This window comes from Miniopterus schreibersii (assembly GCF_964146895.1).
Source record: "Miniopterus schreibersii genome assembly, chromosome: 5".
NCBI lineage: Eukaryota > Metazoa > Chordata > Mammalia > Chiroptera > Miniopteridae > Miniopterus > Miniopterus schreibersii.
In genome coordinates this window covers 57,967,685-57,995,081 of record NC_138106.1, presented here as the reverse complement: position 1 = coordinate 57,995,081, position 27,397 = coordinate 57,967,685, and the positions used below count along the sequence as shown (strand labels likewise).

The 27,397-nt window shown below is 38.0% G+C and overlaps 1 protein-coding gene across 1 annotated transcript in view; it reads right to left on the bottom strand.

Moving 5' to 3' along the window:
- MORC1 (MORC family CW-type zinc finger 1) overlaps positions 1–27,397 on the bottom strand; it is a gene marked incomplete at its 5' end in the record, with an annotated part of 137,846 nt that overhangs the window by 72,152 nt on the left and 38,297 nt on the right. Inside the window, 6 exons of the mRNA XM_081138323.1 lie at positions 11,775–11,929; positions 14,218–14,361; positions 16,801–16,865; positions 19,480–19,553; positions 20,233–20,312; positions 25,764–25,889. Of these exons, the coding sequence (XP_080994449.1) occupies positions 11,775–11,929; positions 14,218–14,361; positions 16,801–16,865; positions 19,480–19,553; positions 20,233–20,312; positions 25,764–25,889 (644 nt within the window). The remainder of the gene's footprint in view (positions 1–11,774; positions 11,930–14,217; positions 14,362–16,800; positions 16,866–19,479; positions 19,554–20,232; positions 20,313–25,763; positions 25,890–27,397) is intronic.

The window sequence follows — 27,397 nt, the reverse complement described above, 5'->3', positions numbered from 1 at the left end:
TATACACTAACAAACTATCTGAAAGAGAAATTAAGAAATAAATCTCATGAATAAAATACATAGGATTAAATTAATCCAAGTAGATGAAAGACCTCTACATTGAAAACTATAAGACACTGATGAAAGAAACTGAAAACGACACAAATAAATAGAAAGATATCCCATGTTCTTGGATTGAAATAATATTTTTTAAATGTCCATACTACTCAAAGTAATCTATAGATTCAATGTAATCCCTATGAAAATTCACATAGCATTTTTCAGAGAACTGCTTTGTGAAGAGAGAATCCTAAAATTCGTATGTAACCACAAATGACCTTGAATAGCCAAAGCTATCTTGCAAAAGAACAAAGCAAGATGCATCACACTGGGATTTCAAACTATATTATCAAATTATAGTAATCAAAACAGTATGATATTTGGAAAAAAAAAAATACACAGACCAATGGAACAGAATAGAAAGCCTAGAAATAAATACACACATATACAGTCAACTAATCTTTGACAAAGATGCCAAGCACACACAATGGGATAGTCTCTTCAATAAACGGTGTTGAGAAAATTGGATATCCACATGTAACAGAATGAAATTGAACACCCTAATGAAATTGGACACTATATCTTATGCCACTCATAAAAATTAAAACTTGAAATGGATAAAACCTGAAACCATAAAACTCCCAGAAGAAAACAGGGAAAACACTCCTTGACATTGGTCTGGTAATGTTTTTTGGATATGAAACCAAAATACACAATTAACAAAAAGGAAATAAAACAAACAAAACGTGAGACTACATCAAACTAAAAACTTCTGCAAAGCAAAAGAAACAACAAAATGAAAAGACAACATACAGAAAATGAGAAAAATATTTGAAAACCAAATATCTGATAAGAGGTTAATATCTAAAATACACAAGAAACTTATACAACTCTACAGCAAAAACAAAAACAAAAAAACTCTGATCAACAAATGGACAAAGACCCTGAATAAAGAGTTTTCCAAAAATACATACAAATGTCCATCAGGTACATGAAAAGTTGTTAAACATCATTTAATCATCAGGAAATGCAAATCAAAACCACAATGAGATGGCTATTACCAAAAAGAGAAGCAGTAACTGTTGGCAAGGATGCAGAGTAAAGGGACCTGCACACTGTTGGTGGGAATGCAAATTGGTATAAATATTATGGAACACAGTATGAAGCTTCCTCAAAAAATTAAAAATAGAACTATATGATCCAGGAACAGAGAGTAGAATGGTGTTTGTCAGCAGCTGTGGGGAAGAAGAAATGGGGAGATGTTGGTCAGAGGGCACAAACTTTTTTCAGTTATAAGATGAATGAACTCTGGGGATCTAATGTACATCATGACGACAGGTTAATAGGACTGCATCGTATACTTGAAATTTGCTGAGAGGGGATCGATCGTAAGCATTCTCATCCACACATTCAAGAAGGTGAATACGTTGATTAACTTGATTGTGGTAGACATTTCAGTTATATATCAAATCATCATGTTGAACATTTTAAGTGTATAATTTTTTTTTGGTCAATTATAATCCAATAAAGCTAAAAAAATATATTGTCTATTCTAGTTTGGCAAGAAACATTAAAATCAATAATAATAATTCACTACATTAGGTTGGCCTTGACTAATGGAGTAAATTATATACCTATAATTATGGATCTTTTAAATATGTGGTTTTAATAACTCATGCTTCTGTTAATGTGTCTTAATGAGGGTTTTTAATTGCTCTTTCATCCAGAAATCAATTAAGAGCAAGAAAGTGAAATTTCAAAACTTGTAAAATTACTTCATTTTTTAAAATGTATCTTAAATGCCCTGGCCGGTGTGGCTCAGTGGTAGAGTGTAGGCCTGTACACAAAGGGCTGAGGATTCGATTCCGATTCCTGGTCAAAGGTACGTACCTAGATTGCTTGATCCAAGGCCGAGTGCGGGAGCAACCAATCGATGGGTCTCTCTCACACCGATGTTTCTCTCTCCTCCCCACCCCCATTCCTCCCACTCTCTCTAAAAATCAATGAAAATATAGCCTCAGACGAGGATTAAAATATACATATATAATATTTACACCCACTATGAAGAGAGTTATGTAAATAACCCAAAATTTATTAATTCAAAAATTATATTATTTCAACATTCTCAAGGTATTCTGGTTTAAAATTCTGATTTAAAAATTTGTAAATGGGAAATGCTGCAAGTACACAGGTAATACTTAAAATTATAAAAGAATACATATCTTGAGACTTTTGTTTGAATAATCAACAAGCATGTTAAATTAATGAAATAGTCAGGGATTAATGCACATAGAATTAAAGTCCTAATTTCTAGAACAAGTATCTGAAAAATACTGTGAAATTTTAATTTACTGCTAGCTATATGTATGCAGCATTTAATTCAGAAGACTTCTAATGTTTAAATTCATCTGATTAATTTTTTAGGAGCCACTTTGAATCAGAAAAAAATAATGTAAAATATTGCAATAACTTACAAAAATTTGTCAAAACCCACTAACTAAAAGAGCCGTTCACACAGATTTTGCCTCTGAAAAATAGGAGAAATGTAACACGCTCCTAGATGTCAGTTTCATATCTGTTCATAGAATGTGCAATGACATCTAGGAAATCATTTTCCCAAAGGGAGAAGTAATAAAATTCAGTAATAACTGCTAAAGCAAAGTTCTCATAGTTCCAATCAAAATAAGGAAGCCCAAAACAGTTTATGAAATCCAAGCACCAGGAACATAAGCTAGAGAAGGTATTTAAATCAGGTTCCTGCCCTCAGGTAGTTCTGCATCTAAATAGATGATTATGGTCTACAGTTTCTGAACGTCTCCTTTGATGAACACTTTGGTTTACGAACGCCGTAAGCCCAGAAGTGCATGCTTCGGTTTTCGAACATGTCTCAGAAGTTGAACATGTAACACGCTTCCGCTGAGGGCAAGATCCTGAGGCCTGGCTGTCGGTTGTGGATCCCTCGGTTTTCAAATGTTTCCGAACTTGAACGGTCTTCTGGACCGGGTTACATTAGAAAACCGAGGGACCACTGTATTTGTAAAGCTCTCCTGAGATAGATATTGCACGTCCATTCTCAGGAGACTGTAAATCATGCCTGCTTCTCTGCTGAATATTGGCCTGTTGGTCGTTACCCTCTCAGCTTTGTTTTGTTTTTAAACCAAGCTCCGGCCAGTTTTATTGAAGAAAAATTTCACATGATTTACTTTTCACCAGTCTGGCCTGGCACACTTCTAATGATATCAGAACCACCTGGGTCAATGGCAGCCTGTGTGCATGCTCTGCTGTTTTCCACATGCTGTGCCCAGTTCAATACCATCGCCACTGTAGTGATGGACACCGGTGCTCTAGTTGGCCAACTTGGCACAGTGCTCTAGTTCAGATTTCCTCACGGCTGCGCAGTTGCTGGTGAGGATGACCAGTTTCCTTTTGCCTTGTCTGATTATCTTCGGACTCTGCTTGTACCCCAGCACATACTTTCCACTTTTTAGTTGGTAGACTCCAGTGACTTTTTCGTCTTCTTTCCAGCCACCATCTTCCTACCTTTGGTGCCAGACCACCCTCAACCAAGAGCAGCTGCCAAGACATCCTGGGAGTGAGAAAGGAAGGACTATCTGTCATTTTTAGATAAACCAGACATTCGACCTTCCTAAACTCATCCACGGTGTGATCATTTATCATCTGTATTCTCGATAGAATTTCTGGGTTAGGAACGGCAAACTGGTTCTGAGTGACATGCCAGTTCCAATCAGTTGGCAGTGATGCCTGTGTACACGCTTGAGAAGCTCTTGAGGCCAATCGCCGCTTATCAGGAAGAGCTGCCACGACGGCTTAGCCTGCGGTGCACGTGAGATGAGGGGGGCCCTAGATAACTGCTTCCCGAAGGGCTCTATTTGAATTGAAGGCAAGCCAGGCAAGACGGCTTTGGTGGTGGTGAAGCTGCTCACAGCCCAGGCCTTCTCTTGGCTCCAGCGTGTGGCCGAGGGGGTGGGCCCGTCGCGCAGGTACAGTCAGTGGCAGAGTGGGCGGCAGCGGCGGTCAGTCTCCACTCCTCCACTCTACTGTGAGCCCGGCAGGCTCCGCGGCAGGACTCCCGGGACCTGCTGAGTTGCTCCAGCTTGCTCTAGGCATCAACTTCATTACTTCCCCTGGCAATGGAGCTTCATTTCCCCTTGTTCCATATCAGTGGTTTCCCATGAGGATCTCCTAAAGCTGCAGGACAATTTCAGAACCACCACCCCCAGACCTGAGAAAAATGCATGATGACAGAAAAATATAAATTTAATAACAGTTTTATGAGATTTTACATGTTACTACCCACAGATACATCTACACAAGTTTGAAAAACGGTGGCATATTTATGTATGAGGCATAACGCCATTTTAGATGTAACTGGTAGACAGGGATTCAAGGACTTCTAGCCATAATCTGAGGTCCCCTGGGGCTTCCTGGCTCCCAGTTCAGAATCACATTCTTCTGTGCACTGGAGACTAGAAAGGAAAAGGTTAGAGGCCTCATGACAAACCTTTAAAAGCAAAACCAAGGAGCCCTGGCTGGTGTGGCTCAGTTGGTTGGGCATCATCTTGTGCACCAAAAGGTTGCAGGTTTGATTCAGGGCACATGCCCAGGTTGCAGGCTCGATCCTTGGTAGAAGGTAAAAGTTATTTACTTTCTCTGTTTAGGTTGTATTTTTATTTAGTCATTGTCCCTGTTGTCCTTTGGATACACTCCAGTTTTTCTAATTCTCTCTACAATGTGGAAATCAAACTTAGACATGATAATCTCATCCAAGCACATTCATAGAGTTCTGTGCTCTCTGGGCAGTAGCCTCGTCCGCTCCCCATGTCTCCCAGTTTCCGGGTTGGCCTAGTTTATTTCTCTACCAGGACTCTCCTTACTTTACTCAGACATACAGAAAACCCGCTGACTGACTTGATGTTCTTAAGAGTCAAAGATTTGTTGTTGTTGTTGCTGTTAATACAACTTATATTTAATCTTGATTGCACTGTTTTAATTTCGGAGTCATTAAAGACAACTTATCTTCTTTACTAAGGTAGACATAAATAGACTAAAGAAGGGAGTTTTGAGGTCTTGCTTCTGGTATGTCAGGGAAAAATCAAACTAAGAATCGAAGTGTATTTCATTCCAGACAAAAGAAGGGCACTAGGCTTTTTGGTATTTTATTTGCAATATAAGTGAGTGAGATCTTCTGAGGTATTTTAGCAAGAAACTTCATTGTAGATATAAAAAGTGTTATTATCATGATAATATAAGTGCAGTCAGAAAGAAAAGGAAGCTAAGTGCTGTCAATAGTGATCATTTCAATTGCCAGGTGAAAGCAGTTAAATGGATTAAAATCTAAGAATGTGATTTCTTTAAAAGAGAAGTCAACCCAATGAACTCCTGAACCATCCTGCTGTTTGCAGGGAGCTGGCATAACTAACAATTTTAAACAGAGTACATATTTATGCCATATAAATCAGTTAGGCAAAATGTCGACATCATTTTTAATATTTTATTTTAATCTCTTTTATCCAATGCAATTTGTTTAGCATATAGAGTTCTACTGTTGCTCTGTCAAATAGTAAAATTACCAGTGGATGTGAGTATCCAAATGGTAGATGAAAGGAAGCTTTTCTTTATAGAAATATTAGAGCTAATAAATGTTGAAATATGATAGAAACAGAATGTAAGGTTTTGGAACTCTTAAGGGATCTGAGCATTCATCATTAACTGTTAATATAATTATAAGACAGATGATCGAACAATATATGCCTCCCCACGGAAGAACACGCTACTATCTATGAAGCATCTTGATGACAAAAGAAAAGCCACATCTGTATTTGATTAAGCTGGTGAATTCTACATATTTACAGAAAAATAAATAGAATGGAAAAATCTGTTAAACTACATCCCATAATACAATGAGCAAAATTTAGACGGTAAAAACTCAAGACAACCAACCCAGTTTCTCCTACAAATAAATTACAAGGAAAAACGAGAGAGAAAGGGAACTATGGGGATGAGTGAGAAGGGCTATAAATTATATTATGACAGGAAATAATTAGAAATTTAAATAAACTAGATATTTTATGATATTAAGAAAGTATTAATAATTTTAGGTGTAAGGTATATACCAGGGTTATGTTTTTAAACAGTGTTCCTCTTTTAGAAATACATGCTAATGTACATATAGATATATATAATTATACGGTGTCTGAATTTCCTTAGTAATCCAGTTGTGGGGAACAGGTGGGAATGTGGGTGAAACCAAGTGCCCAGGAATTAGTAAGTGTTGAGGTTGGAAGATGGGTTTATGGGTTTCATTATAATGTTCTCTTAATTCTGTCTAATTTTGCAGTTTCCCACATATACTAGTTTGCTAGAGCTGCATAACAAAATACCACAGACAGTGGCTTAAACAACAGAAATTGATTTTTTCATAATTCTGAAGGCTTGAAGTCCAAGATCAAGTTTGCTTTCTTGTGAGGCCTCCCACCTTGGCTTCCAGATGGCACCTTTTTGCTTTGTCCTCACATGGCCTCTTTGTCCTCACATGTGTGCACCCATTGCTGGGGTCTCTTTTTGTATCCAAATTTCCTCCTCTTACAAGAACACTGGTCAAACTGCATTGGGCCCACTCTAATGGCCTCATGTAAACTTGATTACCTCTTTAAAGGTCCTATCTCCAATTTATACTAATTTAAAACATAGCCCGGCCAGGCATGGCTCAGTGGTTGAGCGTCAACCTAGGATCCAGGCGATTGGGGTTCAATTCCCGGTTGGGGCACATGCCCGGGTTGTGGGCTCAATCAATGACTCTCTCATCATTGATGTTTCTCTCTCTCTCTCCCTCTCCTTTCCTCTCTCTGAATTCAATAAACATATATTTAAAAAATAAAAAATAAAACATATAAGTTCAGGGAAGACACAATTCAGTCCATAACACCATAATAAATTTTTTAAAAATAAAAATATAATATTAAAGATACTATATTTTTAAAATAAAGTAGAATACATAAAATCCCTAATAAAAAAGAGGTATGAATTGGTTTTTGGCCTATATCTTCATGTTATCCTGGCTCATAGTCTCATCTTTTTAATATTTTACATAGGCCTTCTCACTCAACTTATTTCCCTAGCAGAAATGTTTTATTTCTTTTTTCTGTAGTGGCTTTCTAAGATCTCAGATACTAAAGTGAAATCATAAGGTAAACAAAATTTTGTTGTGAGCAGCTAGCTATATCTACCTGCTAGAGTGTTAGGGACTAAATGTTTGTTTCCCCCCTAAATTCGTATGTTGAAACCTAATTTTCAATGTGATGGTATTTGGAAGGTGGAGACTTTGGGAGGTAATGAGGTCAAGAGGGTGGAACCCTCACGAATGGGATTAGTGCCTTGTAAGAAGAGGCCAGAGAGCTAGTTCACTGTTTCCACAACTGGAGGCTACAACAAGATACCAGCCATCTGTGAACCAAAGGAGAGCTCTCACCAGGCCCCGGCCATGCTGGCACCCTGACCTTGGACTTCCAGCCTCTATAACTGTAAGAAATGAATTTGTTGTTCGTAAGCCACCAGTTTATGACATTTTGTTATAGCAGCTCAAGCTAAGACATAAAGCATTATCTACTTTTTAAAGAAACTATTCATCTAGCAAATATTATCACTCACTTTCAAAATTATAGACAAACAAAAACTGATACGAGTTAGGTGATAATAAGGAAAATCTATAATTGGTTAACTGTCCTCACCCAGTGTCCCATTTCTACCTCAGTATAGTTGATCAGTGGAGGGCTAAATGCTTGACTTCCCTGATCCTGTGAAACAGGATTCAAATGAAATCATAGAGAAAATAGTGGCCAAACTTAACATCTCTGGAAAACCAGCACATTAGCTAGAAGTCAACATTAAATTCCCCAAAAGGTCCTGACAACCTGAAAGGATGGGCCTAATTAGGTGATAAAATTTAGTAGAAATAAATATATGATTCTACACTAGGGTCCAAAAGCACTTACTAGAAAAATATAAGAAAATATGGCTTAACAAGGATAGACATTAAAAACCTTATTAAGAACTTAAATTGGTAATAAAGACACTGAAGGTCAATAATGTGCTTATTGAGAGTTAATATATTAAGTGGTATCAACAGAATTACAACTTCTTATAAGAAAGAGATGATCAACCCATTTTATTCAAGGTTTTTCAGGTTGCATTTGGAATTTTTGTTTCCAGGTGATACACTTCATAAAGTATAACATTAAAGTGGTGACTATATTTAATAGTGTAAAATAAAGAATAGCAATAAAATTAGAAATGTAAGGAAGAAAGAAGGCTAGAGAGACAGAAAGCTTGTTTTCAAATATCTGGAGGGTTATCATTTAAAAAGGCTTTAGGCCAATCATTCATGACTCAAAGAGGAAGAGTTAAGTTGGCCTGAAGAACCCCATCTCATCGTTTAGGAAATATCATTTCTTCAGGGGGGGACTTCTAGGTTCTCTATCTTATGAGCTCCTGATCACTGGCTTCCTCAGCACTCATCCTTCTTGTTGGACACCAATCCTATTTCAAACTGCAAATCATATCAGCTCTGCTGGACTGTAAATTCCAGAGAGGGTGGCCCATGTCTGATTTGTTAGTCCTATAACACTCCACGCCTAGCACAGGTGAATGAAAGAATACATGAGAAATAGATTTGACTTTAATGTAAAAATGTCTTTTTTAATACAGTTGTGTAGACATTCACAGGCTGCCTCAAGCCTGTGAAGTAGCATTTTTTCTTTCATGGGAGGCCCTCACTGAGGCTTAAAATGGCAGTCCCCTTGCCCGGGGCAGGGGTGAGTGAGAGAGAGGGGATAGAGCATGGGGGCGGGGGCTGGGTTAAAGGACTGTTAGCCTCCTTGACGACCCGAGGCCCTGTAATTTGAGGTCTGCTGGGAAAGGTTATGCTCATTATATCATAGATTTCATTATAATGCATCAGCCGTATTCTGACTCATTTTGGAAAAGTTTAGTAAAAAATTTCTATGTAATTGCTCCTGTTTAAACTCAAACTGTTATGTTTCTATCTTTCCCTTCTTCTCTCCATACTCCAAAAAGCTGACGATTAATGTTTTCATTTTACTGTAAGGATGCAAAAAATTTCGGAAGACACAGAAGCAGAGAGTGAGGTGAGGTCAGATTCAGAGACGAGGAAAGCATTTGAGACTCAGCATCAGGTGCCAAAAGGAGATGCAGATTTGATAAATGACACAAAGTCATTACCTCTCCATTTCCTTTTCTGTCGATTCGATTTTTTTATAAGGGCCCAATTTTCCACTGAAACAGGTCAGATTTACAGCAAATACAAAAACTGCATCTTTTATTTATAAGGCAAAAAACCTACCCAACCTATTTTTCTTTAAAATTGTGTGTCCTATAATACTGGCCTTCAGAGTATTAGGCAAACATTACGTAAAACTTCGGTTATTCCTGTGGTAGTTATTGAGTAAAGACCCTGAAGGTCAATCTCCTCAGCACCATTCCTGAGACGACCAATTCTGACCTAGGTTACTTCACTGTTTGATAATGAACTTTTGGGGTGAGGCTATGAGAGGTGCGAGCAAGCACACACACATCCCTGCCACCCTCCCTGCACTCTGCCTCCCTCCTAGAGGATCATCTTTTGTGAGAGTGGCCTGTAGCCGGAAATCAATTAATGGCTAATTATGGAATTAGGACAATAATATGTTATTAGCAAGTAATAATTAAAATACAAACATAACATTTCTTTTGAATCTTATTACATCCATTGAGAAGGTTTTGAAAAAAATTAGGTAGACAAGGTAGAGACAGGGAGTCACATAAGGAGCAGATGAGAGGGGGGAGACGGGCGAGTGGAACCCTGGAGGAGAGAGCGCCCCTGCGGGGAGGCACCCGCGACCAGGCAGAGGAGCTTCGAGAAAGCCCCCCCAGGACTGAGTATGACTGTCCTGAGTAAGTGTGCACTGGACAGAGATAATTCCTGTCACCTGTGAATTGAATGTCTAACTCTTTCTGAAGACTTAATTCCTTATTCTAAGGATGAGGGAAACAAGAGGCTACAGAGAAAATGTAAGGAGAAGCCACACAATTTCAAATGCTTAACACTTTCCGTCCGTACCATGTCATGCCAGCATTCAAAGGCCAGAAAGCAGATGCTTGACTTTACCTCACTCTGTATATTCTCTTTTTCAAATAGAATTTACTGGGGTGACATTGTTTCACAAAACCATACAGGTTCCAAGTGTACGACGCAATAAAACATCACCTGCGCATTGCATCACGAGCCCATTGCACCGAACACAGCCTCTTGCTGTCCCCCTGTCCCCCCTGTTCCCGCCTCCACAGAGCTTCCCGCCCACTCCCATTCCCTCTGGCTATCACCACACTGTCCTCTGTGTCCATGTGTTATGAATGTTTTTTGTCTAATCCTTTTACCTTCTTATGCTTTCTACAGCTTTCAGCAAAACCTGTCAAATAATGTGGTTATCCCTAGGTTTAGAATAACTTCAAACATGTCTAAGAAAAAAAATACATGTGAAAAAACTATGCCTACGATAAGCAAAAATTACATGGGTGTACTCTTCAGAGCAGTGCTTCTCAGACTTTAATGTGCATACAGATCACCTGGAGATCTTGCTAACATGCAGCTTTTAAACCGGTAGGTCTTGGGTAGGGCCTGTGATTCTGCATTTCTAACAAGTTCTCAGGTGATGCTGGTGATGCTGGTCCATGGACCACACACTCAGCAGGTTTTAGACCAAGACATGAAAATCCAGCTTCGGCAGGAAATCTGTGCCCTCAACTTCCATTCTCACTTTTATTTCTTTTCCCCTTGAGTTCCTGCATTATTTTCTGTTTCACTGGTATGAGAAAATTTTAGAACCAAGCGGAGTGGGTACAAAAGAAAAGAAAATATTCTAAAATTTCAGCCTCAAGTGGAGCAATAATAAGATTTTAAGTTGTCTCCAAGGTAGAGACATAATTTTTTATATACATGAATTATACATACTTCATGCAAATCATTGAACAGATACACAGTAGCCTTCTACTTCTTTCCATAAATGAAGCCCTGTGCGCATAGTTTACAGGAAGTTTACTTAATGAATGCACAGTATCCCATTGCACTGCTCAGGTATGTCTAAAGAGTGCAGTGATCTGAGTAATTCCAATTTTCCAGATAATTGAAGTTTATCTCTTTAAGTTTCCAAACATACTTATTTTAGTGATTTTTAATCAAAATTTTTCTGGAATTAACATATTCAAGACTTGTTAGATACACAAAACAAAATTTAACATATCTACAATTATCCAGGGTCCACAATGATTATTCTGTGGCAGGAAATAACAATGCTATAGGAACTACTCAGGTTTAGATGGGCTGTGCCCTCTTACGCAGTAGTGTCTTAGATGCCCTTTAGGGGTCTCTTAGCCTATTTAGAGCAAACTTCTGCCTCCTTCCTCCATGATCAACTGTCGCTTCATACTGTTCTCTGATTGCCCTCCAATTACAATTTTTAATCTGCTGCTTTATTTTTTGAGTAATATTCTGGGAAAGATTTGGAGACTGGCTCTCATTTCCCTCATCTTTTCAATACAGGAGCTTTCTTTCAGGGCTTTGGGTTAGTGGTCACCTGAATCAGTACAATCATTTCAGTTTAAAGAAATCACGCAAGTTGATCCCCTTTAAGCACCTCTTACTATGACTACTGAATACTCACTGATCCCGGTGTCCTTACAGTACTGGACCAAGAACTGTCCCATGACTCTTAGTAGATGATTATATTCTTGGACATTGAGAAATTCCTGCTTATTATGAGATGGTTCCATGATCTCCAAGGGTATATTAACAATTCCAACCACGCCTGCACCAAGTCTGGAGGAATAAATATATATATAAATTTTGTGAAATTTAGCTAAGGAAAAAACACACAAATATACCCAGTATTTTAAAATCATTTTTTTACAAAAATAAATGTGTTTACCTGGTCTGAACCATGTCAAAGTTTAACAAGTTCTTTTACAATTGTATTTTATTACATAAAATCTATGGTGATCCCAGGTATATTTGGTCTCTTAACCCAAAATGGCTTTAGTATCATTACTGTGCTAACACACCTCCTTCTCCAAACCTGTCACCTTATATGGGGAGTCAGGGTGGGTGGGAAGAGGAGGTCTCTTAGCATTAAGCACCACAAACAAAGCTCTGCTGCAAGAAGTGGACATAATCCTATTAATGAAACTGGCCAGAGAGTCACTTTCTTCATCATTTCATCTCTCAAGTTGAATTTCTCCTCATCGTTGCAAAGGTCCAAGGGATGCTCACTGAATTCTACTAAGGGAACATAAGGGCTGGATTATTCCCCGAGAGTAACAGGTTATCTGCCTGATAGTCTGATGGATAAACTGGGTGTTTCCCACATTTTTAGCAGCTCATGATGTATGTAACTAGGATATTCTACTTAGTGACATAACCTGTTTGGGGAAAGAGCATCTGGACTCTAACTCTTCAGGGATAACCCAATGCCCTTGGAATGGCATACAAATCAAGCCTTCCCAATCTGAGGACCCTGCCTACCAGGTTTTTCACCACTCTCCCCTTCCACCTAGCCCTCCCTTCACTACTCATTCTGTAAGTCTAAATTAGGACATCGTTTCTCCCAGGAAGCCTGACTGGTTTGACTTATTGCCCCTCCTATATGGTCTTTTTACACCTGATGCTTGCTTCTAGTGTATATTCATTCATTCATTCATTCATTCATTCATTCAAGTTGAGCACCTAGCCTTATTCCAAGAACTAGGAACCGAGTAACTAACAGAAAGGCAATGTCCCTGTTTATGAAGCTTCTCTTGTATTGAACGGTGACAAGGCATGGTGCTAGTAAATGGATAAATGTACAAGATCATTTCAGATGGTGATAAGTGATCTGAGGAAAATGAAGCAGGTGCTGTTATATGTAAAGAGTGATAGATATGTGTGTGGGGGGGGGGGTGATGGCAAGGGCCAATTTTATTTAGACAGTCTAGGAAGACCTTCTTGTGGAGAGGCCTTGAGAGCTGGTGCCTCAAAGACATGCCAGGACCAGCAGTAAGATGTAGACAGACGGTTCTAGGCAGGAGAAATGGCAAGTGCCAAGGTCATAAGGCAGGAGCGAGCTTAGGATGTCTGAGGAGCAGGAAGCCGGCTGGTGTGAGGGGAATGCAGTGAAAGGGTGGGTATGGCCAGGGCACGGGGTGTCACAGAGCCAGGCAGAGACCAAATCGCTGGAAGACTATGGCAACTACTTCTATTCTACATGCACTGGGGGTTTAAGCAAGACAGTAAACTAATTTATGTTTTAAAAGATCACCTTTGTTGTTTCCATACAAATAAAAAATATGTATTCATATACTCGTCCCTTTCACTGGACTGTAAGTTCCTTAGCAAATGGTAGGTCTTCACCATCTTGTCTGCAGAGCTCAGTACAATGCCTGGCATGCATGTTACTGCAATATAAGTGCTTGCTAAGTGAATATATGAATGAGTTGTTAATTCCTGAGAGTGAGGAAGCAAGATGAAAAATATTCCCCTGAGCCATTCTAATGGTCACGGTTGTCTTGTCAGACTCTGTGCCTTCCTACGGTCTCTTTTCAGGACTCTACATAATTCATGAAAGCAGCTGGTGGAGTTTCAGACCATTGGGAAAGCACCAGACTGTATTACTCTGGAATTCAAATAGGCTGGAGAGTGCTAAAAATATATGCTCATGCGGGTAACTGGCAAGAACTCACACATGAAGGGGCTACACAAAATATTACAATGTTTTGTAAGACTATGGAATTTTTCTTTTCTAAAATATCTTTAGTATGCTTGCATTATTTTTTCATTGGTAAAATACTAAAAACGTAACTTGAGTAGGTGACACAAAGAATGTTAAAACATCAATTTGCTCAGAAAATGCATTGAAAAAATTTCCCAAAGTGAATTTCTTCTTCAGAGCAGGCGCACTGCTCTCCTGGTATCATAAATTAGGCAGATTACTGCCTGCACATTGATGGGAAGGGTGAACAGAGGATATGACACCTGCTCCCATTATGTTTAATCTCACATCTAACTCAGCAGACAGAGTTGTATTGCAGCCTCCCTCCTCCTGCCTACGCTTCTGAAAACAAAAACATACTCACAAGGACTTCAGTTTCAACTGTGGGCCCACTTTCTCACGCATCTTGACCAATCGGTTATTACTGTAAATGAACATCCCAGCTTGGCCTTGGTTTTCTATGTTCACTCCAAAGAACAGGGAGAGTGTCCTTGCTGTTTTTAATTCTCTAGCATTATATTTAAAAAAGTTTTTGTTAGGTAAAAACATACAGTTTACAAAATGTTAATAATTAAAGCTAGAAGGCAAATATCAAAGAAATTATAGATAAGATATCCAGGTATTTTGCAAAAGCTAGTGGGTACATTCAGTACCCCTATATAGCCAAGTATTCCGCATAAACATAATGGCCCATAACTATACCAGTCAAACACAAGCATTCCTGGTTTCAAAAACAAGCTTGCCAACTTACATTTACAAGAACTAGAAATGCCAAAACAGTTGTAAAATGTTAACTGATCTAATATGTACATTGCAGCACTTCTGAAAAATGATGATTTGACTGTTTTAAAATTTGGCTATTTTTAACACTGGAGATGTGATTCCTAACTTCCAGCATGTTCTCAAGTCTCCAAGTATCTATCCTACATAGTTTGGAATGTGCCATAAGATATTCTCTAGCTTTCTTTCTTTGTCCAAAATCAAAGGTAAATCAAAGTTAATAAAGCAAGTTTACAAGGGCAACAGATATGAGCTCCTGTTTTTCTAACTCTGTCCTGCAATACTGTGTTTTACGTGACTTTTCTATTAAAAGTATAAGATGGAAGTTCAAACAAAGCAGAATATGATAGAAACAACCATAGTAACAGGAGGCTGTTTGGAGCCAGGAAAAGTACCTGAATATAAGAACCAGAAAGATGGACCTAGTTTCAAATACAAGCTTGTCTTTGCAATAACCATTTTATTACATAGTGATCACTATGGACGCATCACTTCAACTTTCTGTCTCATCTAAAAAATAAAAAAAACACCTGTCTAGGCACATGGGATGCCGTGAAGACTAAAAGAGATGTTAAATATAAACCTGGAACACTGACTCACATATATTTAACCCTACATGTACATGAATTTAAAATACGTAACTATGAACCCACATTAGTAACTTCCTCAGAAAGTCTGATGTCCTCTATATCACATCCACATAGAAGGACTGAAAGAACTTTATCATTATCTTTGAATGACAGAGATACATTGAATCAGTTCAGTAAGTACCTTATGTCACCTGTAATAGCTCATAGTCATGAATTTGAAAAAACAAAGCTGTTTTTGAGGAATGAAAGGAGCTACAGCATGGGTGGAGGGGAACAATTATATTTGCTAGCATTCTTGGGAAAAGAAAATAACATTTGCTGAACAACTTTTTTTCAAAAATGTCTACTCAATAATTAGATCCCCACTCTTGAACAAAAAAGAATACTAACTATGTAAGTAACCCCAAAACAGGGTGTCACAGGATAAGACATAATCACTCTGTGATATTAAGTGGTATATTGTCTTCATTTTTTAAAAAAAAAAGCATCCTGCCCGGCCGGGTGTGGCTCAGGGGTTGAGCATCGACCTAGGATCCAGGAGATCGAGGTTTGATTCCCGATCAGGGCGCATGCCCAATGACTCAACATTGATGTTTCTGTCTGCCTCTCTCTCCCTCTCCTTTACTCTCTCTGAAATCAATAAAAATATATTTTTTTTAAAAAAAAAGCATCCTGATATAAACATTTCACACCAGCTGGCATTATTATTAATAACATATATAGGTTGGTTACATTTCCTGCATATCATTGTGACTTCAAACAAGCCATCAACTAGCTTTTCTTTTTCTTCCTGAAGACTATAAAGAGGCCGTGACTTTTCAATGAAGATTTCTCTGACATTCATTTAACATTTATTTTGATAAATGCATAACTAACATTTCAAATTTAAGGTTTGGGGAAAGGGACGATTATACAGCGTTTCATGATTCACACAAAAATAATGCTAAAAACTAGTAATACTTCCCTGAAAATTTATTTCTCAAAGTTAATGCAGTTTTCAAAGTCTGACCTTACTTCAACAACAACAATCCCTTTCAGTTCAACTTGTGAAACTGAAGCTAAAATACAACTGAGCTAAAGAGCAAGTCAACCTTACAAATGTAAATAATGGTGCTGTAATATAGGCTTGCTGTTTTTATCTTAACTATATATAAGTGATAAATTTACTTGAAAGATTTTCTATCTTAAATTGTCATCAGTAGTAAAAGAGGGAAGGAACTGGGACAGACTTTTCAGAGTTTAAATAGCAAAGGACACAGCAAATGTGAAGTTACAGCTGATCCCCTAGGAAGTTCACTTCTTCATCCCATCAGACACGGAACTAGTTCTTCCTCTATATTTCAGAGGTTTTAACATTATGTAAACATATGTGCACATGCAAATATATATTTTATAAATACTTTACATTGATTATGTTGGTTGGGGGATTTTGATCATATGATGCTTAATATCATGAGATGTCACAGGCTGAGAAAGAGAATCTGTCACAAAAACCACCAAATCAGCCTACTCAGAAATCAGAATTTGTTTTAATAGAGCACTGAGGATTCTGGTAAACAGAAAATCTTATGTCTTACCTCCGTTTCTCTTTAAGAATCTTATGCTTTGCTTCTACATCTTCCAAAGCTTTCTGTAATGCGTCCTGGAGAAGACCATTTGGTTAGAAGAGAACATTATGCCATTAGATTAACGACAACCGAGCTGGTGTTTATTATCCTATTATACAAATGTTTCACAAGGGTAACAGTGCTAGGTCACACTGCTTAATGCAATTTTACCATAGTAGATAGATACTCAATAAATACTTCATAAATGACTAAGTTCCAATAGCTAAGAAGACAAACTAAATCCCAGCCCACAGTTCTCTTCTTGCACAAATTCTGATGTCCTTTCTGCCGAAAGGGCCACTGCTCTCTGAGAGCACAAAGGTTTTCACATAAACTCCCTGACAGCTTGGGAAAGTCACTCAGTGTACCTAAACTCTGGCTTTCGTCTGTGAGAACAGAAAATGCTGAATCACAAGATCAATCAATCAATCACTAGGGCTTCTTTCAGGAAAAAAAATACATAATTTAAAAATTTTGTCAGACCTGAAACCCACGTAATTTTATTAACCTGTGTCACCCCAATAAATTCAATTTAAAAAAAAAATTTTTGTCAGTAGCCAAAAGAAAATGCCTCCTTTATATAAAGTTCCTGATGCTCCCGGAGCTCTCCCTTCAGAGGCTATACCACCTCAGAGTGCCTCAATACCAGTCCCTCTGTCTTTCTTCTCTTTTAATTTGACATATTTGGCTCAATCACTACCCTATCTCTAATAAACTCCCTCTAACTAGACAGGGAAAAACAAGCATCACCATTTAACAAATAAGAATAGACTTTTAACGCGCTTCATCCACTTGATGTGAAAAATGGGCATCTCATTTGATGGGTATATCACTGACTAAATATTATTTTCACTGACTTAAAAGTAAAAACAAAGCCCGGCTGGCATGGCCCAGTGGTTGAGCATCGACCAGGAGGTCATGGTTTGATTCTGGGTCAGGGCATGTGCCCGGGTTGAGGGCTCAGTCCCCAATAGGGAGCATGCAGAAGGCACCTTGTCAATGACACTCTCTCTCATCATTGATGTTTCTATCTCTCTCTCCCTCTCCCTTCTTCTCTCTGAAATCAATAATAATAAAAAAAAAAGGTAAATGGTTATTTCATTTCATGTCAAATTCAACCACTCAACTGCCAAGAGGAATTTAAGAGGTCAAACACTGAGGTCATTCTGCTTTGCTCTCTCCTCTGCATTAAAGAACCCAGCGTGCATCAGAGCTACAAAGTGAGCTGGTCAAAGACGTCCCAGCCCTTCCTAGCAGTACACTCAGAACACAGGGCAAAGAGGCAGCGAGAGGTGACAGGTTAAGGCAACAAGGAAACCAGGTCCTGACCCATTAGAAAGAGTCTGTTCCTCTTGTCTCTCAAATACATAAAGCCAAGGAAATTTATGTCTTAGAGACAAAACAACACAAGATTAAACTTTAAATTGATAGTAAGATAGGTCTATCTTTAACTTAAAAAAAAATAAGTGGGGGAAAAAGAGAATTTGGGGAGAGCCATGGATAGCTTTGGGGCATTACCATGTGCTACTCTTTGATTTCATCCCCAATCATGACCATTAGGTATGAGAGCTCTTCATCACACACAGCCCTGGTCTTCAAACTTTAGGGCAAATCACGCAAAGGATTCATACAGTGAGTCCATGGGAGAGAATGAAGGAAAGATGGAGTAAAGCCTTTTTTCTCCAAATACCTACTTATCCCTTTGTATGCAAGCAAATACGCAGTATAATGCTTCGCCATGGTAGAAAACTTTTCACCATGTTTTTGGTAAAAGCAAACTTAAATACATGTCCTGCAGCAATATTCTTTTTCTCTTAGTTGCCATGCATTATAATTAATAACAATAGTTCTTTATAACCTATCTCACCCCTGGGTATACTGCAAGGATTACAGAGAATGTTTATGAACTGTGTGGAGCACCTCATAAGAAAAGAGCTTTGTGAGCTAGAAGCATTGTTATTAATATTCATAATTATAGCACATAATTCCCAGCACTAAAAGAAGGATTGCTTATTAGTCTTCTCCCTGCTCTGCCCATTTATTTAGGTCCATAGGGATCTATAATTTGAAAAGATATTTTCAAGGAGACTTGAGAAGCTAGTTTTTTTCTGCTTTTCATTATTTTCTCTTTTTCTCATATTCCCTTTCTCTTCATTAAAAAAAAAAAAGTTGGGATTCTCTTCCCCATGGTTCACATTCACCCCACTTTTTGTTCATCTTTGCTCTGTCTCAGTCTTCCCCTTCTCCCACTTGCTGAGTTTCGTCTCCTTTCTCTGCACTCATCTATTCTGTTTACCTGTGTTAAAATCAACTTAATCATCTGAACTTGTTTGCACTTAAATGCCGGGAGGCCGAGCTGGTGTGGCTCAGCGGTTGATCACTGACCTATGATCCAGGACTTCGGTTCTATTCCCCGTCAGGCACATGCCCGGGTTTCGGGCTCGATCCCCAGTGGGGGAGGGGGGTGCAATGACTCTCTCATCACTGATGTTTCTATCTCTCTCTCCCTCTCCCTTTCTCACTGAAATCAATAAAGCCTTTTTTTTTTTAAGTTTAAGGAGTAAATGATAAGAGACAACTTATCACTATGTACAGGAAAAAGCAAAGGACACTGTTTGCCATTTAAGAAGACTGCTCTGTATGTCATACCTTGGGGGGAGAAGACAAGGAAGCTCTGTCAGGCTGGTTGACCTTGGTTTGCACATCTTGCAATAAGAGTTCCGCTAGAAGCACAAGCAAGAAAACTGTAATACCATGAAATTGTTTCAAGGAATTTTAAGTGAGCATTCTATATGCATATATAGCCATGACCAGGGAGAAAGGATTACAAATAGTCATCACAGAAAATCCGATATTCCTGCCACAGCTCTTACACATTCTAAGTGTAGGTGGTCATACCGCGCTTCCTCTTAGATGTGGCAATTTAAAGGGTAAAAATATATACGTACAAATTCAAAAGTCATAACTGAATGTTTGGCTGACTGAAAACTATCTAAAACCCATAAAATACGGACTTAGAGCTACTCCTCCCTCCTGGATCACTGGGAAAGGATGGCTCCCTCGTCACTGTGAGAGAAGTGAATGTGTAGAACATTCCTCCCTAAAGTGGATGCAGCACTAGTCTCTGAAATGATCTAACTCAGCATCAGTGACAACAAGGGCTCCTAAAATATACCAATCCAGTTGGAACTTGGATCATACCTTTATAATAAATAACAATAATTAAACAAAACCAGAGATGGAAAAAATGTGTTATAAAATTCCTGAGAGGTAGGAACTACATTTGAGCAATTGTGGTCATTCCCACAGTGCCTAGACCAGTCTATATCTTAGAATATATGCGCAATTGATGTTTGCAGAATGAATAAACAATAATGAGGCAGGCCACAGGTAATTACATACCAATCTTTACTGCTTCTTCTGCCTTTTTAACTTCATTTTTAAATGCTCCTTTAAAAGAAGATGTGACATACAGATATTTTCTGAAAGAAAAAAGAAAACATAATCAAGTCAGATTATCATTTTAAAATTTAATAACACTATATACTCAAGAGATACAAAAATATTAAGAAAGATTCATAGAGTAAGTTGCATCCAGCTGATAAATCATAAGACTTTAGGCCTAAAAAGAAACTCCTTACCATTTAATACTTGAAAATTTTGGTTTTTTTATTTTACTTATTCGGCTGACATTGGTTAATAAAATTATATAGCTTTCAGGTGTACAATTCTATAATAAATCATCTGTATATTGCAGTGTGTGTTCACCACCCCAAGTCAAGCCTCCCTCCATCACCATTTATCCCCCTGCACCCTCTCCTACCCCCCACCCCCCTTTCCCGCTGGTAACCACCATGCTGTTCCCTGTGTCTGTGAGGTGTCTGTCCCTTCATCCCTTCCCTTTCTACCCATCCCCCCAACCTCCTTCGCTCTGACAGCTGTCAGTCTGTTCTCTGTATCTATGAGTCTCTTTCTATTTGGTCTGTTGGTTTATTTTGTTCATTAGATTCCACATATAAGTGAAAATATATAAGCCTGTCAGAAAAAGACAAGTACCATATGATTTCACTCGTATGTGGAATTCAATGAACGAACTGGACTAACAAGCAAAACAGAGACAGATTCATGGACAGAGAGCAGGCAGAGCTCTGGTGGGGGGTTTGGGAGTGGAGGGATTAAGCAAAAAAGAAAAAAAGAAAGAACTCATGGGCACGAACAACAATGTGGCGATTGCAGGGGCGTGGAACAGAGTATAGCGCGGATAAATGGTGATGGAAGGAGACTTGACTTGGGGTGGTAAACACTCAATATTATAGAATTGTACACCTGAAACCAATACAATTTTATTAAGCAAAGTCACCCAAATAAATTCAATAATAATTTTTAAAAATAAAGTAATTTCAATAAATAAATATTTTTTTAAATCTCTGCCCACACAAATGTTCACTTATACATAAAATAGGATAATTTTCACATAAAAAATGTCTATGCAACTGCTCCATTATCAGCGTTTCTGGTTGACACACATAACCCTCTCTCCCAGATCATCACTGATACCGGGTTAACTGCTTCTCCCAGTCCCCAGTCATCTTTAACTGAAATGCTCAGAAACACATATTATCACTTTAAACTACTAAATCATATTTCCTACTTCATTACCAGTGCTTTAGTGAGAGTAAAGACGCTCTAGAACAATCAAGGAAGTGAAAACTATATACACCCATAAACTCAAACTCAAAGGGAGCACAGTACAGGTGAGAAAAGCACTGCGGAATGGAGCTGAAACTATGTGTACCTGTGATACAGCCTTCCTGGAACCCAGGATTTAAAATGTTGATTTAAGTCATCATGGAGAGAAAATTCCAGAATATTTGGTTTGAGAACGCCCAAACCTCTGTACACCTCATTTTATCACTTTTGCCTCATATCTACTGACTCGGTAGCTCTCCATTCTCTAATACCTTCATGTTTAGAAAAGGCATCACATTTTCAACAAGAGTTAGGTGAAAACCTATAATCATTTCTGGAAACCAAATTGTCTTAAGACATATAAAGAGAGGTGTTTGCTCAGGGAGAGTCTAAATCTATATGCTCCAATGAGTCTATGCCAAGTAGAGGTAATACATGGCCCATGTGCCAAATTGGGCCAGCAGCTTGTTTTTGATTGTCTAAGATCTAAGAATGGTTTTTCCATTTAAAGGATTTATATATATAAAAGTAAAATATGCAAACGAGGCTGAGTGTAACCAGAGATTTACTATGAGGCCTTTTACAGAAAAGGTTTGCCAACCCCCTGAATCTATGATAATAGTAATGGCTTTTAAATGATAGCTTGATCTAGAATTGCCTTTATATATTCTGACTTTATGTACACAGTAATGCAAATTTTTCACAAACAGGTTATATGTAATGTAAATGTTTGTTAGCTGGAGTCTGTTTAAGGCTCTCTTCCATTATCTCAACAGCAGCAGTACAGATACACTCAAGACAGAACACCTTCATGATTCAGCAGTAAGAGCTGGACTGCTTGGAGCCCATCTGCTAAGGTGTAGATGGGCCCCTTCTTCGTAGTGTAAGACTGGGAAAATTACTTCATTTTCTGTAATTTCATTTCATTATCTGTAAGAAAAGGATACCTGAATGGTAGCCATGGTATCTATCTCAAAAGTTGTCATGAGAACTAAAGGTGTCGATACAGCTAAAGAACATAGAACAATGCTGATTTGGAGAAAGTCAGTGATTTTCAAATGGTGTGCTACAAGAGTCTGTAAAACATGCAACACCTGACTATTTAGTCAGGGGCACTGACCTCTTTTCCCTTAGATTGTCAAATTAAAAAAATGACAGCAGCCGATACAACAACAGCTGTCAGTATAAATGAATCAAAATTATACCTATTTTTTTGTCAGATTGGCAAAAAATATATTTTTTGGTGTGCTGCAGAATTTTAGTAATTATTTTATGTGTGCCATGAGATGAAAAAGGTTGAAAATCGCTAGAGTAAGTACTTAATGTGTTATTATTATCTAATAAAAACATTAACTACATACTCCCTCAATGTGTGTTCAGAGGAAAAATGCATTGGGAATGAGGAAATGAAATGAGCAGCTGGATAAATTCCTTTCCTTTTAAGAATCTTAAGTATTGCCCTAGCTGGTTTAGCTCAGTGGTGAGAGCGACGGCCCGTGGACTGCAGGGTCCCGGGTAAGATTCCAGCCAAGGGCACGTGTCTCAGTTGCAGGCTCCACCCCAGTTGGGGCGAGAGTGGGAGACAGCCAATAGATGTGTCTCTTTCACGTCATCATTCCTCTCTCTCCCTGCCCTTCCACTCTCTCTGGAAAGCAATGGAAAAAATATCCTCAGGTAAGGATTAAAAAAAAAAAAAAAAGAATCTGAAGTATTTGTAGAAGTCTGCCCAGTTACCTGCATGAAAAAGTTTAATGTTAAAAAAATAACTGTCATCCTAAATTCATCTACTTCAATGGTTTAATGAACAAGTCAGTGAGGGTGTGGGCTCCAAGCAGTCCAGCTCTTACTGCTGAAATGAAAAGCAAATGAAAAGACTATCCCAGAAGAATAGTGTTGCAGAGTATTCAAGAGCAGGCCATAAACGTAGTGTCCCTGAAAAACCTAAAAAAGGACCGTGCTGTTCCAAAGAAAGCAGGGTGAATCCAATTCCATGTCTTGGGGGCTCCTTTCAGTATTACTGGTCCATGGCAAAGCAATGTTAATGAAAAACGAAGATCTTCCAACAGACACTTTGGCTCTGGTCTCCCTTAAAGAGCTTTCAAAAGTGACCATTTTATGTCCACACACAGAGATTTAATGTCTATGTAAATCTGAGACTTATTTTCCTACTAAAGTTAAAGAATTCAAAGCCAAAGAAATCAGTAATGTCTGTTGCTAAGATTAAGTAATACAACTATATACTAACTTGTCTGTATTATATAAACAGTATTTAAAACTCCAAGAATTACAGACTTATAAAATCTTTAAGTTGAAAGAGACCTTAGAAATCACCTAGCTGAAAGTCTTCCAAAAGTAACAATACTTTCAACAATATAGACTCTTCCAGGAGCAAATCTGCCCTTACCTTGGAGGAAAAGGCCTTCCATTGCTGATGAGTGTGAACTTAATCTCACGCCACACCATGGCCCTCTCTGAGTTGCTATACCTCAGGCCAAATGTGTCTGGGGAAACTAAATGTGCCATCCTGGACACACTGGATTTCATATTCTGGACTTTACACCTGGAAACTGTACCAGAAACAGACTGGTGTACAACCAAAGGAAGATATGTGAGCAATCAAACCCCTGTGAGGCGTCTTGTCCTCTAATTCTGTCCCATAGGAAAGTTTTGAATTAGGGAACAAACAGGTAGATTTATAGAGAAAGTCTGAGGCTTGATATGCTTCATTTTTGATAATATGATCTGCAGATCAAAAGTAATTAGAAATCAAAAGTAAAGCTTTTGAGGAATCCATTGGTGTGTGGTCAGGGTATACAACTAAGAGATCTAAATTTTTAATATTAATATTGGTATGAGTGATTACAAAGCCAGTACAGCATCTACTTTTTCATGAAAATAAGAAAACATAACAAATGTAGGTCTATTATAAAAAGTTAGTGATATAGGGGAAACAGCATGGAATTTGGTAAAGAATTTGGAGCCAGAAGATTTGAACTCTTGTATACAGTTCTGACATTTCCTTATCTCTAAAACAAGGATGATAAAACACAACTCACAGGGACACTGCAAAAATCAGACAAAATAATGCATGTAAAAAGGCATATCTATAGCCCGTTAGATGTATGCTGATGTGGCTCATTTGGTTGGAGTGTCATCCTGTACACTAAAGGGTGGTGGGTTGATTCATAATCAGGGCACATACCCAGGTTGCAGGTTCAATCCCAGGTCAGGGTGTTTATGTGGGAGGCAGCCAATCGATGTTTCTCTCTCACATCAGTGTTTCTCTCTCTCTCTCTTTCTCCCTTCCTCTCTCTGAAATCAATTTTTTTAAAAGGCATATATATAGACAGTGTACAAGCATTAAATGTTTCTCCCGGTAGATATTAAGCTCCTCAAAACTAGAACTAATCTGATTTTTTTATATTTTGTACCTAGCACAACCTAAGGCTCACAAAAGACTTTGATAAATGTGTGGTGAATAAATAAATGATCACCCAGAAACCCCACACACAAAGAATGACTGTTCTGACTGCATGTGTAGTTGATCAAGGTAACTTTTATAATATGCAAATGTCAGTTTAAAAAAGTTTATGCTGGTACAAACTTCCAGTTATATAATAAGTCATAAGGATATAATGTACAGCAAAGGTAACTACAGTTAAATTGCTTATTTAAAAGTTGCTAAGGTAGTAGATCTTAAAAGTTCTCATCACAAGAAAAAAACTTTGTAACTATGTATGGCGATAGATGTTAACTAGATTTACAGAGGTAATAAAAAAAGGTTTATGCTAAAATATAAATGAACCAAATGTGTATTTATAAATATGTTCATTCTAAACATAAAATATATACACACAAAGAAGCACATTATTCAACAGTTCAAATATATTGAGTAAACAAAAATTATAAATGAACTGTGATTTTTTTAATGGAAACTATCACAAGCGAAGCACCTAAGATTCATTAAAGTACAAGCCAAATTCTTACTTGAAGTGATTATTTAACTTAAGAGAGTTCAATGCAGTGTTTTGTTATTATGGCTAAATATTTGTAACACATGATTACTCTTTAGCAAACCTTCTAGAATGCAGTTTAAATTTTATTTATAATAGCAAAAATCTTACCATCAAGTTGTAAAATCCTGCTATTGAATTGTAAAAATCTTACTACAAATTTTGGGGAGGAGGGCATATTGATTTTATAAATAAAAACTGTGTGAAGATAAGTAAAGGAAGTTGAGTTACCTGGGTCTATAGAGGCAATGACATAAGTGTTTTGTTTTAACTTTTTTGGCCTGAATAAATATTCTCATCCAAGGATCAAAATACAGAACAGACGTGTAGGCTCTGAATGACCATCTCTCTGGGAAACTGGAATAGAAAACAGCAAAGGCTATTAGAGGATGCAATGATGACACATCTTTTCAGAAGGGAATAAAATCAGGCTGTCAGGTTATGATGGGTGACAAGCAGCCTCAGGAACTTTTCTTCTAAACCTAATGACACAACACCAGCAAATCTTGCAACACTCACACACTTCATTAAGTGGGCCTCTTTACAAATAAGCAGTTGAATGGGAATACTTTTTTATTTTCCTTCTCACATGTAATTGAAAGACAACTGACAGATTAAAGTAAAAGTAGTAACAAAATAAGGCAGACATCTAAGGACAGGGACCTACGTGAATAACCTGCACTTTGATTAGAACTGAACTTCTGTTGGCAAGTAACTGATTCCAGGCAGACTTACATCGGCAGTAGAAAATATACTTTCCATTACAGCTCTTGTCCTGGAAGGATAAGATCAAGCCAAATCAACAAAACAAGCCCCTTGCTCTAACATAACAAAAGAATCTAGACCTGCATGAATAAAAACATTTCCATAAAATTATTGCTAATACAATAAAATGCTTCATTTGCTTTGAAAATTATGAACTAGAAACATAAAACTTCATTCTGTAAGTACAATAAGTATTAAAATAAGTGTTTATGCACAACTGAGAGGAGGAGTTTGATGACGTGATAAGTGAAAAGGAGGGGAAAAGAGAAAAATAAAGGATGGGAAGGCAATAAAATGGGAGAGGAAACAATAGAAAATAGACTACGCTGAGAAATCACTGTGTTGCTGCATACTAACAACTGCAGGGAGCTTCTATATTAAAGTCCACTTATGAACTGTCAATCTTCTCCAAGACGACAAGAAATACAGATCAAACACAAGCCCAGCCACGCTCCAGAAGTAGTGCTCTTTATCTACTGAGTCCCAGGAAATGCTACCATGAGAGACTTCCAAGGCCAAATAGAAATCAGGGAGCAGTAAACCCATCATTTTTACAATCCTACCTCAGTCCAGGGGGAGACAAAGATGATGGAGAGGAAATATAAAACCTGTCCTCCAAGGAGGGACTGCTCAGTGGGGTCACACCACTGCCAGTTACTCTGTAAGAAAGGACATAGCTCTCCAAAGAATTTACAAAAATGAAGACGAAGCCCATAAGAAACCCAAGGATTCCTGGTTGGCTGTAAGTTCCTTCAGGCAGGGTCCGAAGTTCATTAAAACACCAGGAATTTCTTTGAATTGTTTAAAAAGAAATTATTGGAAAGTAAGCCATGAGTAAAAGTTCCCAATATAAATTATAGAAAAGTATCTAGTCCATAGATATTGTTCTATAAATACTAATGCACTTCTAATGTGACAAGAGGGGCTGTTTGGATTTGGGTGTAGCACTACAATAATGTGGTTGATTTTAGTACACCAGGAGCCGCACAATCAACTAAGTTCTCACCTGTTAAAAGAAATAAAAAAGTCACCTTGGGACACTATAAACATTTCAAGGACTTTTGCCATTACTCAAATGCTTTCCAGATCTCCTGATTTGA